The sequence below is a fragment of the Haliaeetus leucocephalus genome, unplaced genomic scaffold (assembly GCF_000737465.1).
Source record: "Haliaeetus leucocephalus isolate CR32 unplaced genomic scaffold, Haliaeetus_leucocephalus-4.0 Scaffold1, whole genome shotgun sequence".
In the NCBI taxonomy this organism is placed as follows: domain Eukaryota; kingdom Metazoa; phylum Chordata; class Aves; order Accipitriformes; family Accipitridae; genus Haliaeetus; species Haliaeetus leucocephalus.
The window spans coordinates 2620152-2636213 of NW_010972437.1; the positions used below are offsets into that span (position 1 = coordinate 2620152).

Sequence of the window (16062 nt, forward strand, 5' to 3'; positions counted from 1 at the left end):
AGCATATTCCACTAGGAAGAACGCTTCTAAAGAAAGAAAATGTATAGAAATAGCATGTTCCTGTGAAAGGTACAATCTTGTATGAAAGCTATGTACAAGGTCAAAGAAATGTGCTGTAGTATTCTAAAATAAAAACTAGCTGGCAAAGCCTCAAGCAACAAAACTCAGAAATACAGTGTTAAAGAAAATGGTCTAAGGGCTAGAGGCATGCACAGAGATGGTGAATGAAGGATTCATCAATTTGCGTAAAACAAAGTTGATATTCCAAAAGATACCTTAACTTTTTCTCTTATGAAAACTGCAGGGGAGAAAAAACAAAACAAAACATAGCAGCAGACGAAATGAAGAGCTGCACAAAAGTGATTATGCTGTCCAACAATTTCTGAGAGATACCTACCTAACATGTCTGCACAATCATGAGAGTAAGAATAAGTAAGCAGGAATCCATACCTGCTGTTGCACAAAGAAAGAAACTGTGCAGTCAGAGAGAATGAAATTACACTAAACTTTTCAGCTGAAACCACTATGTATTCAATTTTAGTGAATAATCATGCAGATGTCTCTGCCTTTTATGCATATCATCTGCACCTGTATCTACACATGCCTGGAATACAGTTCAGCACCTCTTAAGATGTTTCACCAAAGGTACTCCTACCTACCCAGACACACCGTTATACACAATGCAGGTTATAAGCATAAAAGAGAACACTCGCTCAAAATTATGTAATTTGGAATTGTAAAAAGTGCTGACTATTTATTCACACTATAAAAACTCACACCGTAAACTCTTATTATATAAAGTTTTAAAATAGTAACATCACAACATGGACATTGTGAAGAAAATAATTGAAAGAACAGTACAATATTTTCTAAAGAAAAATGGACAAAGGAAGTACGTTGAGGGAGAGTAGAAATAAGGATTATATCCAAATTCTATGTTCAAATGAGGTACAAGGATTTTTATTTTCTTTCCTCACTTAATTTTTAGCAATTTTTGATACCCTGGACCTGATTTTCAAAAGAAATTGATGATAATTTCTTTGGCTGAATTCACTTGCAGGATTTGGTGTTCAAAAACTTTCAAAGTCAGGGTAATTCTGACATCCAAAATTTGTTATATCTAAAATCAGCTTCCATGTCAAAGTCTTTTTGTATTCAGAATTTCCATTTATTTCACTAAGAGTTACAGGCACAAATCTGCTATGTCATTGAGCTACTGTATCTTTTGTCTCTTTTCATACAGAATTACTCCACTTTCAGAACTTGCTTAATTGTGCTGCTGCTGAAATAGAAGCCAATTCTGTTTTCTTTGAAGTTACAGAGAATTTTGCCATTGAATGGAATAGGAATAACCAGAGCCATGAGGTATAAAGCTACTAGCAATTGCTTTAAAGAAAAGGAACCAAAGGACTCCATGCTTTACACAGCAGTAAGTACTATACAGTAGAACAAAGGCAGAACTTCCCCAGAGTGTCCTATAAACAAAACTCAAAATCCTACAATACAGTTTCAGTTTGAGTTTCACTTATGAATTCTATTAAAACATTACTTAGCAACAACTGAAAACATCAGTTATCAACATTCTTCTCATACCTAACTCAAAAACATAGCATTGTACCACCTACTAGGAAGGCAATTAACTCTATCCCAGCTGAAACCAGGACAATAATTAAAAAATATAAACTTTATTTTAGAAGAAAAATTAATAAAATTTAGATTATTATAAAACACGAGGACAAAAATCACTGTATGTATTACTTGTCTGTAGCTGGATGTAAAGGCTCCTAGGTAAGCTACAATTCCCGATGAAATAAGTATATCTCCGGTCAAATTGATGTACTGCCTTCCCAGCTCCAAAGCAGTCTCATGCCAGCGAGTTTTCTCACCCCCAAGGCCACCGATCAATTGTTCTGCTCGCTGTAGTTTTTTGCTGCATAAGTCAACCTCAGAATAAAAAAAATTGCTGATTATATTACATGATCACTTTAAAGACATTTTACAAATAATAAAAGCAATTCAAGGATTATTTTCCTGTGCAGATATTTTCTTAAGTAATTTCATCAAATAGAAAGAAAACACCTTCTCATTATAATGGAAATGTTTAAAGAACAAAAACAATCTCAGTACCAGCACAGTAAAGTCTATTCATTTACATTGTTATCTAAATAAAGGAAGACCACCAGTATAAAACATGCCATTCAAAATAGCTCTGTATGTGATATGGAAAATATTAATAGTCAAGGAAATGATCTACATGTCATAAGAGAAGCAAAAACACCTTAAAGAGATCACCGTCTCATGAAAGTAGGTACGTCCTTTTCTGCAAAAAACACATCCTTATGAATACATAATCTGCATTTCTGGTGTCAGTTTTTAACTACGCCATCTTTCCAGGCATGTTTATAATCTAACAAAAAAAATGATTTAACAGGAATTTAACCCAGCTGTTAGAATTCTTTACTATCTAGTAGAGACACATTTCGGCCATGGGATATAGGAGGAAAATGATGCCAACTCTTGCTGCTGTTACAATCCTCTCTCTCTTCTGGTAACCATAGCAGCCAATTTACACCACAGTAACAAACCACTTGTGTAGTTTATCCATCTACTTCCAAACCATATCAGGAAGCAGAAGAAACACGCAAAGAGCTGACTTCAACTACAGACAAGAATTAAGACTCCATTTCAAATTCCAATACTGTTTTGGTAAAAAAAAAGCTCAAGATGAGGTACTCCAAATCTTAAAAAAAATTCCATCTTCTAAACATTGCCTATTTCTGCACACATACCAGCTATTTAAGAGTCAGGAACATAGTTTACCAAAAACATTCTCAAAATTGCATTAGCACTGAATGCATAAACAAACTTTCAAAACTTTAAACGTACTGACTTACAAGTTAATAGATGAATCAAACTCTTAGTACAAATAATTGAAAATTTATTTCCTCACAAGAAAGCAGATATGAGTGAGAATGTAGGAGAGGGATATCAATTAGTAAATTCATAACATCTGCATTTTCTATTACTTTAAAGCATTTATTCCCCAAGTTTTGCCCATTTATAACTTCAAAACCATTACCCCTAAATAAAAAGATGATTATCTAAAAGTATGACTTGTTCAATATATTGGCAGTTAAGAGGAAAAATACCATTTGACAAAGAAGCAAATTTTAAATAACTTTTCTGGATATCAGTAGAACAATAGTTCATCTTTTGTTTGCATTATATACCTGATTTTCCAAGTCAGCCTTCTCCTGTTTCTTGGATTCCAGCGTCTGCTGGAGTACAGCCAATTTATCTTGAACCTCCCTCAGGTCTGCTTGTTTCTTTCTTAGACCATCCATAGCAATCTTTAATTTTCCTTCAGCCTGATTCAACTTTAGCTTTTTGGGTGCAACATTTTTTGTCACTCTAAATAAAGTTAAAGAATAAATTAAACATCCAAAAGATACACCCTTACTCCAGGGTTCCTATTAAAAAATGAACATAGGAAAGATGAAGGGAAACCTCAGCAACTCAGTAGCTCATGCAATATTCCATTTCATAATTTGATGATATCTGAAGACAATTGGTTTTTACTTAATCACTTGTTTTTCTGCTGATACTGACGTGATTTATGCAGTTTCTGCAATTTTTTCTGTAATAACAGGTAACAATTAAAAGCAAAAAGGGTTATGCTTCCAAACTGTGTCCCATTTGATCACAATTTAGAATCCATTATGGATTTGTGCCATTAGAAACACAAAAATAATCATATATATTAAGTAACACTCACAGACACTGTACACATGCATACAGCCAAGTACGTACACAAAATAAAAGAAAAAAATTAACAGCTTTTCACATCCAAGGATCTATTTTCCAATTTTGAGGATTTCAATCTTTTACACAGATATTTTTGTGAAGAGACTATTGGAAATAACATATAACTGAAAACATATTGTTTATCTTTCCAAAAACAACAAGCAAGAAAATACGCTAGGATGTCCCTATGCTCAACTGAAATAATATTTCACAATTATTAGCCTCATAATTAATGAATCCCCTCTCATACTGATGTAAGTTGCAGATCTCCTTTAAAGTCTACCTTTTTAGTTAATTTTCTCTCTAACTGATACTTGTTAATAGTTATTCTCAAACTGAGAACTCAACCAAGTATGCATTTACTAATCTTTTAGTCAAGTAACAAAATATCCTCTCAAATGAAGGCATGCACTACCTACCATGACTCAACTTTCAAAATGCAAGTTGACCTTAGTCACCCAGTGCTGATTTACTGTTAAATGTGAGTGCCAGATGTTTCAAATTAGGAAATATCGTAAAAAATACACACACTTTTTCAGTGCATCAAATACAATGTGTAACAAAAAATATCCTTTGGGCTTGATATGACTACCAGACTTCCAAAGACATTTCAGTAATGCCTCTATTTTGTGCAACATGCTATAAGGAAGTTAACTTTATTCACTAACAGAACAGATTGCTGCTCCCATGCTGCCTTAGAAAAATTCAGAACTGAAAATCAGGCTCTACACCTTAACATCAGGTATCTTACATGAATGAATCTTTATGACTGCTTGTTTGCACAAGTTTCCCACTAGTAAGAAGTAATTTCACATCTCTTTTGGTGTTAAAATAAACTGACCTCTTTAATCAAATTTATTTTAACCTTTTTTTTTTATTTTTATACATACTTACGTATCATAAAATTCCATGGCTATGACCCATTTGCACAGACCCTCTGCTGCCGTGGAAGCATTTCGAATCTTGTCTGGTACAAACTCAGGATTTGTAAGATACTGTTTTCTTATGATAGCCATGTAAGCTGGGGGAATGTTATCCTTGTCATATACATGAAGAGACTGAAGAAATCTTATGTCACCCAGAAGTCTCTTAGCAGGACCCCAGAAATCCTCAATTTTTTTTCCAGAACCTGTTGGATCTGGAATCCTATCGGCTTTGATGCCTTTAAGGATGCATATAGCTTCCATTACAAGCTTGACACCAGCAGGAGGACTCTTCATGGACTTAACCACTGTAATATCCTTAAAATAATAATGAAACAAACACCCTTAGAGCTCTGAACATAGGTGGATTAATTCTTCTTTTACAATAAAAATAATAACCCTTTTTATGTCAAGATAATATTTTTCCATATACCTTTGCTATTCTCATACTTGATAATTTTAAATACACTATGATCTCAAGTTTATAGCACAAACCTGGATAGCCCGTACATATACATCTCATTTTCTTTTTGCAAATTTTTATTTCTTTTTTCTCCATTTTTTCTAGTCCTTTCTTTAAGGTACTATGCAGGTTAAGCTAACGCTGACATCTAAACAAAAATATCTGAAATCTAGTCAACAATCAGTTTAGAGGAGACAGGAAATTCCTATCTGTAATTTATTTTTAGTTGTACTTTTTCTACTCCTAATTTAGTACTGGGCATTGCACCTCTGTTAAGAGTTCCAATATTCCAGTATTATTATGCTCTACCTTTCAGTTCAGGCTCTACCACAATACTTCCAAGCTTACAGGATCACATCAGCAGTGAATTAGTAGATTTAAGATAACAAGGTAAAAGCTGCCTTCAACCCATAACTAAAGTTCTATGCTCTTCAAGTACAGAAAATAAATCAGTTAGTGTTCTGGTCAGTTATTAAACTCCAAGAGTAAGCTGAATGAGGGAAGAGGCAGCTAAAAGGAAGAAAACTATTTGGGTAAGAAGCACTGACATTATAAGAAATAGCAGGAAATTAATAAGCAAAGTTTTAACTGCATAGTTAAATATAGAATAATAATATAAAAGAATTAAACACTTCTACATGTATGTATACAACTAATTAAGCAAGAGGTTTGTAAACTAAAGATTTATGGAGAATAATCTCTCTTACTCCTCCCAAAGAATAACTCTGCATGGAAATTCAAATATTCTTTCCAGGAGCTTTTCTCAGAGAATACATACTCCAATAAATTAAAGGATTTCTAGATTCTCATGTTTTACCAATTAGTGTTAAATTTTGAGAGCTTGCCCATGGTTTCTTTGAGGTCTAAATCAATTTGGGTAGAAAGAGGTATCTTTTGAGTTCTGGGAATGCTCACTTGTGCCACAAAAACCAGACAAATGTTAAGACTGGATTTAAAAAAAAAAGACAATTTCCTTGAAACTCTGGACTACTGTTCCTCTGCAACCACAGAAGAGAAAAGGAGAGGGAAACAAGAGCAGGTAAATAAAGCCAGGAAATGTCAATGAGGCGGTCATTTCAAGAAGTTTCTGAATTATAAAACTGTGTAAGTGTAATGTAAAATCTGAAAAGGCAGACATTCCATGCTTTTGTATATCTGAATACCTCTCCAGTCTGTAAATATACATTGTTAGCCATACCTGCGCAGTGAGAGTATCAAGGGCAGCCAGAGCACTTTCTAAACAAGGCATGGCTTGTGCTAAGTCAGCATCACATTCATCTTTGATGGCTTTTGCAGCCATAGCCTGCTCATTTGCCACTGCTTCATCAGCTTTCACAACTTTTTCAGTTTTGGCTACTTCCAAAGATTCTTTTTGAATAACGACCATCATCTCATCAACCTGCTTGCTAGCTTCCCGTAACTGAGGTTGCAGAGCTTCCAGCTCAGACTGCATCAAGGCTACTTGGGATGCAGCAGAGTTCAGTTTCTCCAAGCCAACTTCATATCTTCTTTTCTTTTTCATCACCTTACTGAAAATAAATAGTACTTTATTACAAAGATATTTTATCAGTACTCGATCACTTCATTCATTGGGATCCATTCCCCAAATTTCTCATTACTCTGAATAATCAGATGCTCTGCCAATCTTCTTTGATCTGTTTAACAAAGAGTAAACATAGCAGGAATTACTTAAGCCATAGTCTTGAACTATTCTATCATACATACTCAGAGACTAGGATATAAATAAATAAGTGATCACTTACAGGTAAATAAGTGATTGTTAAGCTTCTGCCTCTTTGCTGACAGGAGCTACAAAATGAAGATGACGCAGTAGTAACAGACAAGAAAAGGAGATGGAGGAGATGTGGATACACTCATGAAGATTGTTACTTGAAGTGAGGTTGAAATAGGATTAATATAATGGGGAAAATCATTTTAGCAGAAGAATGTGAATGGCTCTGGAGACAGCCAACAATGTCAGAATCAAGACATTCCAAAGGCATTGAATCACTACGTTCAAAACTGTATTCTTTTATTCCTTGAATTTCTTACTGCAGGTAGTGTTTCACACAGCCTGTTGATCAAATTAAGCACCTGTCTTTAGTGTTATGGTAGTGTCACATCAATGAGAAGGAGAGGAAAGAAAAAGGAACTTTCCCTCACCAGCCATGAGAATAGAACAGATGTGCACATGCATACAGGTGTCCTTTCTGCATAGGCACAGCACAGCTGAACCCTACTAGCTAGCCAATGACTCCTAGCAACTTGGAAGCTGGTTTCCCAAATGTCATCTTCCCTAGATCCCCAGAGAACCACAGAGTAAGCAGGCTGCGTTAATTACTCTGGTAACATAATATATATAATCAACATATAGCAACATCACCAGGGATGTTAGAAGTGGTCTATTGCAAATATATTCTGAGACCATCGAGCCAGACCTTTTGTACAATAAGGAAGTATGTGTCCTAAGAGTACATTTTATCCATCTATCATTCTGTCAATTTAAATTAATTAAAAACAATTCACTTGTTTTGTTCAGATTAGCTATAAAAGATAGAAAATAACATTTTGGTGAACTTGAGTTCCTTTAGAAAAGGTCACATTGTAAATCCTTACGTGCGTTTCTTTTCAAGTAGACTTTTAAAAGTGGAGATCAATTCCAAGTATGAAGTAGGTGTAACATAGTTGTGTCTTTGAAGCTCTGCATGGTAGAAGTCAGATAAAACAATGGTAGATGTATGAAAGCTTTTACACATATCAATACACCCACTTCGAGTTTCTTCTGACATTTCAACGTCTTCCAAGAAGCGAGAAGCAACAGCTTCTAATGCATCTTCAGGCCATGTCTAAAACAAATGAATACTTTCTCTTATTCAGTACTTCACACTCATAAATCTCAAAACATTTTTCAAAAAAGTACCTTTACCCCATTTCATAGATAAAGTTACTTAGTGTCCTAGGCACAGAGAAGTAACTTCATGATGAAAAGATCATCAAATAGTACAATAACAGAACTGGAAAGAACCAAACTACTTAGGGATTCAGTTCAAGCCCACTGTCTCATTTCACCCAATCGAAATACTGTTACTGAAAGGAAAACTTTGCATTTTCAGTACGTCCATACGTGTGTGTAACTGTCTCTGCTCTTCCTCTTCAAAATAACCTTTGAGTACTACATTTTAAAACTTGATGAAATTTAAGTTCCTCAAATTCTTTATATGATTAAATTCTACATCTTAAAAATTCTAAGGTCTTTTGCACATAACAGTCAGATAGAATATATTTCCATCACAGAGTAGTGGGGAAAGATCTGGTGTTCTGCAACAAAAGATGTCTATTTTTGACAAGTGTTTCAGTTTCAAATGTTTTTGGCACCCTAGATTCTGGTAGTCGGGGTAATAGAAGAAAACACTACATATTTAAATCTGTAATGTCTACAGTGCCATGTTCATTCAGTTCTACTCTTATACCACAATCATACAGTTAGTTTCTTGATGATTTTGCATTCAGCCTATACTGGCCTTTATTACAGTCAGAACAGTTCTAATGGCATAAATAATTTTAAACATGACACTAAGAAAATTCAAGGTATTTTTCATTTCTAACTTGACCAAAGAGAATTACTTGCTACAAAAAGGGTTGAAGTCATGTTTCTATTGCATTTCTGTTAGAATAACAAGGCCAGCAAAAGTTTTGGGTTTACCTGAAACCAGTCTAGCGTGCAGCAGTTGACAAGAGCTGGAAATTTACGAAGACGATTACGGAAAGCATCTCCAATGGGACTCATTGCCAGTACTATATGAAGCTGATTTCGACAGCGATCAACAAACATGTTAAAAAGAGCTATAGGACTGCCATCTGTCTGTTTGGTCTTGTCCCGTTGGCGATCTACTTGACGCATTTGTTCACAAATTTCTTGTTTTTCATCTACTGCAAAGAGGTTTGGCACTTCACCTGCATTTAATAAGTTGTTAATGTCTTCTAAGAATGATTCCTTTTTTATCTGTGTATCTGTGAACAAGAAAACTCCCTGCATTTCCCCTTCAGTAGATTTTCTTAGTATGACTTTTAAGTCTTTATGCCACTCATTGATACCATAACTTTTAGTTATTTCAACCTGAAAAAGGTTGTATTCAGCCATGTGGGCTGCTAATCGAGTAAGAGATTGTCGACCACTACCTCCAACACCAACAAGGAGGGCATGGCTGCGAGGCTGTTTCAGAATACGGGAAATTCTACAAATATGTTCTATAGCAAATCGGAACAAGACAAGCTGCATTGGCTTTTTGCTCACATTATTAAACTCTTCAAGGTGACTCTCTACAACTATTCTCAATTGATCCACATCACTAATCTCCCTGTATTTAGTGTCCTCTCTCTTAGGGTCATGAAAATCACAAAACATTAAGCTACGTAAGTCATCTTCTTCCACTCTGCCGTCATTGTTGAAGTCCAGATTCTGGAAAAGTTCATGGAAGTCTTCATGTAAGTCATTTTTCACTACTTCTTGGATAAAACCAACAAGCCAAGCCCGGTCAGGATTATCCACCAAGCGATCATAATACACTCTAAGAACCTGTATAATAAAAATGTAATTCTTTTAATAGTTGCTTCTGCTCTTGAATGTATACTTCTTTTAAGCAAGATAAAACAAATGCAATTCTGAAAAAGGCCTCAAAATATAAACTATCTTAAACTCACTGCATAGAAAAAAACCAAAATACATATTTAGAATTAATTTGAACGGTTGAGCCCAGTAATATTACTTCTGAAATAAACTGAAAATTCATATAGAAATACATATACACACATATATACATATATATATTTATAAACATTATTACATAAGTGCATAAAAGGCTGCTGCAAAGAGGAAGGGAACATGTTGGTCTTTCCACTACAGCTAGATAGGACAAATTATGGGTTTCTATTTCAAGAAAGATGACTGCAGCTGGATATTAGAAAATGTTTTAAATGAAAAAGATAGTGAACATGAATAGATTGCCTGGAAGTCTGAACATCCTTCATCTTCAGAGAATTGTAAGAAATTTTTAGAAAAAAACACTTCAAAAGTTACCATTCCTTTCTTTATGTGGTCCTGCTTTGGGGAATGACGATGGACTAGATGATCATGAAAGATCCCTTCCATGGTCACTTTATGCTGATTTGATTCTATGAGCTAAAGCTAAATATTTAAAAAGCAACAACTATCAATGACCTTGCTTTCTTTTAAACCAGGAAAAAACAAAGAGGAGATATCACCTACATGGGGCTTTTTCCTCTTGTTTTTAAAAGGGATGTTTCACTCGAGCTCCTTCAGTGTGTCTATCCTATTATGACTGAAAGACAGGAAGCATTTGCTGAAGTCAGTAAGCTCAAGAATTTCTTCTAAAGGCAGTCCAGAAGTAAAGAAAAAAAAAGTAGGGACTAAATATTAAATCACTCAGAATTTCCAGTGACCCAGGACTACTTGCTGTTCTTCTCACTGTTGATTGGGGTTTTTTGGGGGTATCAAGTGAAGGTATCAACAATCAACTTGTCTACTAAGATATGATTCATACTTTGAAAAAAGTCTAATTTCCTCTGCCCACACAGTATACAAAATCCTTTCTCCTGAGTGTGATACCAATTCACAGCTATTAGCCAATAGGACATGGCATTAGAAAAAGATTAATACACAAATCCACATCTTTTTCTTATTTATAATAAATACCATTTCTTGGTATTGAGTGATTTACCTCATGAACCCAGAGACGTTTTATCATTCCTGCAGACTCTGTTGTTTCAGGCCTTGACAGGCAAACACCTTGAATTACACGTGAAAAGTCACGGAGATTGAACAAATAGTGAGATTTGGCTGGGGTAGGAAGCAGATTCCTCATAGCTTCTTTATACATACGCATGGTTCCATTAATAATTTGTGGAGTAAGTTCTACATATTGTGATGGAAAGCTATAACTGACAAGTTATAAAAGGTGGTAAGAACAGAAGGATTCTCATTATTCCATCATACTAGCATGTGAATTAATAAATAATATTGTATAGGCACACTGATTTACTTGTAAGTTCATACCAATTTTTAAGTTCTATGATTATACTTCCTCACAGGCAGTTTTACAAATCTTAGTTCTCTTGCTGGATTAACAGATTAACTATCCAAATCAAATCTAGTAACTGTGGAACATGCTGACAAATTTGGCTATGCTAGATAGCTAATTATACCCTTTTCCCCCTCATTTTTATGACTAACAGCATCAACAGGGAAGTCAGTTCAAATAGCCCTTGCTGTCTTCTGGGACCTCTCTCCCTCAAAGGGTCAGAAGCTGTCAAATAACAAACTTGGTCTGGAAACAGGATATGAGCATCTTTTGGGGCTTAGCTGTCAGAATAGATAGACAATGAAAGTTGAAGTCTATTCCTAATAATGGAATTAAAAATTATGCAGTAATGAAAGGCCAAAGAAAGACTAAGCTTTCTCAAACCACAAAAAATTTAAGAGCAGTTTCCAGTTCTACTCTTTGAATAATAACTACCCAAATTCTATTCTTATTTATTATACATCACAAAATACTGTATGACAGAAATATCTCAACTAACTGAATTAGCCTCAGCTAATCTAAACAACTGTTAGAGACTTCACAACAAGAACTTTACCATTGGAGTATTTTAAGATGAGCCCTACTTCTGTGGAGTAATGAATAACTCAAAAGGCACAGGATACAAAAGATTATGATTCTTTTCAGGAGCAGTGTCCTACAAACATACATTGGAGACTTCCTAGTACCATAATTTAAACACTGACCTTGATTTTTCACAATACATAGAGATCACTTACCATACCGTTAGATGCCAGTCTAAGATTCTAGAAAAAATTGTGTACATGGATTCATCATCAAACTCATTAATAGTAACTGTATTGAAGTGTCGCAAGAATCGTGGTGTTACTGGGTTTCGACCACCACCTAAATGTTAGAAAGCATTAATACTATAACTAATAGCAAAATTTAAAATAAAACAGTAAAAGCCTAGCAATTTTTTTCTAATATTCATCTTTGATTCAGCTAGCAGACTCACATAGAAAAGTACCACACCTTGTCATAAACCTAACGAAAGCAACATGCAGTTCAGTGTCAATCTGTTCTCCTGTAAACAATAGTCTGTAAAATACAGATTGAATAGCCAAGTGTAGATAGATAGATTTGACACTGTTTTAACTAGGCTTCTGTTATAAAAGAAAACTTTTATTATAAACTCCAAACCCATGTTCTTGATTTTCAAAGCATCCCAATGAAAGAAGCCTCTACAAGTAACGCTGTATACTTTATTCAATTTAAATTTTATCTGAGTTCTAGAGTTAGTAGTTTTTATGACTGGATTGTGATTTAGACAATGAAGCTATATATGGAAATAAGAGGATGTAAACCAGAAATTTATTGGATACTTGCTCCTTCTGTTTGGAATTCAGGGTTAAGCTGCTGCACAGTGCATTCAACATTCCTAAAGCAGCAAATCAGAAAAAAGTAGCTAAAAATGGGCAATCTACCATCCCTAACATCAGGAACATAGCTAAGGGCAACCAAATTAGCATACGTGACTTTGTAGCTCAGGCATGACCCTGCACTAATGAAACTAAAAGACTCCTGGCCTGGAACTGTCTCACATTCAGCCACCTGAGACTGCAAGCAGAATTAGTGATTGTCTATATTTAGCTGTGTATGCATTACTAGTATCTGCTGACAAATCTCAGTATTTTATGCTAAATAAAGCAGTTATTCATCCTACTTCCTACTACCCCAATGAAGGTCATCTCTCAGACACAGTAGTTTACAATGCTTCTTGAAGTTTACGTGTGCATTGATGGCAAAATTACACAAGCCATTAGGATATAAATATGAATTTTACCCAAAAGATAATCCTTTCCTAATATAAATTTTAAACCTAGATTTAACAAAATACCTTTAAATGTTCTTTAAATAGCTTTATATTTGCTTCAATAGCACTATATACATGTATGGATTTCAGATTTTCATTTCTTATTAGAAGAAAGAAAAATAAACACAGGCTGGAAAGGAGAATATAATTTTATGAGTTCTGGAAGTAGTTCCCTGTACAAGGATACTAAAATAAATTCTTCAGCCTGAAGCTGAATTGTGATATTTGACACAAATAATTAGGACCATAACTTGTACATTTGATCAGTCCATTTTTCACCATTCAACCAGAAGAGCGCTGGAACAAAATTAGCTGTAAACTTCTCCTGGGAAAGGAAAATTTGACCCAATTTCAGAGCAGTTGAAAGTCACTTCTACACTATCACCCTGGAACAGGAGTGTAGCATGAAGAGATGCTTTACAGAAAAAGCACCTCCAAGATTTGGCTATTTCTGATGTAAAAAAACCGAACAAACAAACAAAAACACCAAAAAAACCTACCCAAACAAAAAAAAAACCACACACACAAAAAAAAAAAAAAAAGGACCTGTGCAATTAAGTTATGCCAGAACATAGTACAAGACATGACTTCACTTAAGCTTTAGGAAAAATGAAGATGTAAAATTTTAAAATTCTTTCACGTTTTCCTTCTGCTCAGTTATTCCACAGACTGGTACTTAGATCAAGTGCTTTGAACTGTGGATGAACACTGTCTCTAATTTAAAATGATTCCAAGATGCAGTTTTGCTTCTTTAGGAAACCAGATAGGTGAAGCAGTAGTGGACCCCTATCCCATGGGCATTCATCACTGTCCCAAACACAAAAGTTGTATCAGCAAAGAACTGGTGTGTTTGTGTGTGTAAACAACTCTACAACTCTACAAAAGAAAGGATGAAAGTCCAGGGCAACTGAAGCAGAAAAGGGAAGGAAAGTACCAATCATATCCTGATTAAACACTGTAAATGTGCCCAGCTATGACAAACTTTTTAGGTGGTATGTTACAGCCAGGGCTGTGAAGAATTCTGTGAAAAGAAATTGTTACATGATTCCTGCTGTAGTGAAGGAAATAGATCATATAGATTCCTTAAAAGCAAACACAACAGCATCAAAGAAACATTAATTCCTCATGTTAACTGATAAAATATGCCAGACTCAATTTTTTAAACTAAATAGCTCATGTAGTCAATGTGTATGCAGGCTATCAGAAATACAATGATGTCTTTGCATCATATGCCTTTTTTTTTTTTTTTTTTGGCCAAATAAAGTCAGGTTTATCTGCCTAAGAACATCACTTAGTGCTATTTAGAAAAGTTTTGAAGAAAAATAAAATTGTAGGCCAATGGAGGGTGTCATTAGACTAAAGGGATTTCATAAATACTTTGTAGATACATTCTGGTCTTCCTGAAAAGCAATATTTCTTCCTGGCAGGCTTGTGTAGTCTCTCTGCTGCTCCTCAACCACTCTACTATGACTGCTGTTCATGTTTCCTGCAAGGAAAGGCTTCCCTGAGTCCTATCCCTAAAAGACCCAAACTGTAAAACTATGCATCAATAAGCATTCAGCCTTTGGAAATCAAACAGGAAAAAGAATGTAAGACATATCTCTTACCTGGTGGTCCCATTGCACACACAATCTGAACATCTATAAGTTTAATCATTGAGCAGTCTTTAAGGTCATACCAATTCCAGTGATCTAACCACTGCCGTAGTAATTCAACAGGTGGTTGAGCACCATAGACCTCTCGTGCTGGCATATTAACATCATCTACAAATACAACCTGAAAAGAAAAACATAAAGGATTTTCCATTTATTTCTTTTACTGAATATATGCCATTGTTTTACTTGATTCTGGAAACACTGCACATCAATTCACTCCCATTAAAATTGATGGGAGTGATACACGATAAATACGTGTTTTTGAAAAGCAGCCCTAAGCTCTTAATGGAGTTGCTGCTGAGTTAAATAAAAATAAAAAACTGTGTCACTCTAAAGCCACTACAAAACATACCTACAGAGGGGAGAAAAACTGTACTTCTCTTCTTATTTCTGACTGTGTTTAACGAAAGATGGTAAACTAATAGTTGCTCTTTAAACCTTACTGTGCTTCTTACATGGCTTTTCTTGGAAAAAAAGATGGAGTCAAGAAGATCCACAAAAATCTCAAACTTTAGTGAGACTATGGTTCTGGTTTTAAATCTATTAAACATTACAACTTTCTTGGCACTGCTGTTCCTAAAGTATAGGCCACTGCTGATTGGGAAACATCTTCATGCAACTAACTTAATGCAACTGATGCAAGTTCTAGAAACACATTTATGCATTTTATCCCCCTCTCTTCTCATTCTCTAACTGATACAGAGTAGAAATTTGTTCAAAAGAAAAACAGATTAAATCATGGGCCTTGTATCTTTTTTAGCACTGAAGTTTGGGCAACATACTGAAATGGTTTGAAGTGTTCTTGACTAATTCAGATCAAGACAAAATTTATCCCTTCAAAATATCTTTACATTTTTAAGACTGGGCTAAAATACATCTTAAAAGAATATCTTGGAGGGGGAGGCAGAGGAAGACCGTAACTTTTAAATACTAATTCCTTAAGGAACTTCCAACATTAACACATTTTGCTCTTGACAATAAGCATTTATTAAATAATAGCTAGGAAATACTGAAAATGAGAAAAAAACAAGGCTGCAAATACAAAAAGTCTATAGGCATCCTAAAAATGCCAGTATTAAATAATACACATCTATCACTGCATTTTAAACATAATTTTTAAACTTTCCTTAAAAGCTAAATTTTTCCTTAATCTGGGTTGAAAAAAAGAAGATAATGGAAACTCCTTAGATTTCAATTTTCAGTCTCATTGCAACTCTTCTAGACAGAGGAGAAAAGGATTTTCCCACTGCAGAAAAAAAGGGGGGGGGGGGGGGGTGCCTTATAT

General features: G+C 34.8%; 1 protein-coding gene across 1 annotated transcript in view; it reads right to left on the reverse strand.

The window, feature by feature from the left end:
- DNAH7 (dynein, axonemal, heavy chain 7) overlaps positions 1-16062 on the reverse strand; it is a 116712-nt gene that overhangs the window by 37462 nt on the left and 63188 nt on the right. The window contains exons 37-45 of the mRNA XM_010564048.1: positions 14730-14898; positions 12026-12152; positions 10929-11148; positions 8894-9766; positions 7807-8036; positions 6389-6719; positions 4699-5045; positions 3231-3411; positions 1759-1944 (exon numbers count right to left, since the gene is read on the reverse strand). Of these exons, the coding sequence (XP_010562350.1) occupies positions 1759-1944; positions 3231-3411; positions 4699-5045; positions 6389-6719; positions 7807-8036; positions 8894-9766; positions 10929-11148; positions 12026-12152; positions 14730-14898 (2664 nt within the window). The remainder of the gene's footprint in view (positions 1-1758; positions 1945-3230; positions 3412-4698; positions 5046-6388; positions 6720-7806; positions 8037-8893; positions 9767-10928; positions 11149-12025; positions 12153-14729; positions 14899-16062) is intronic.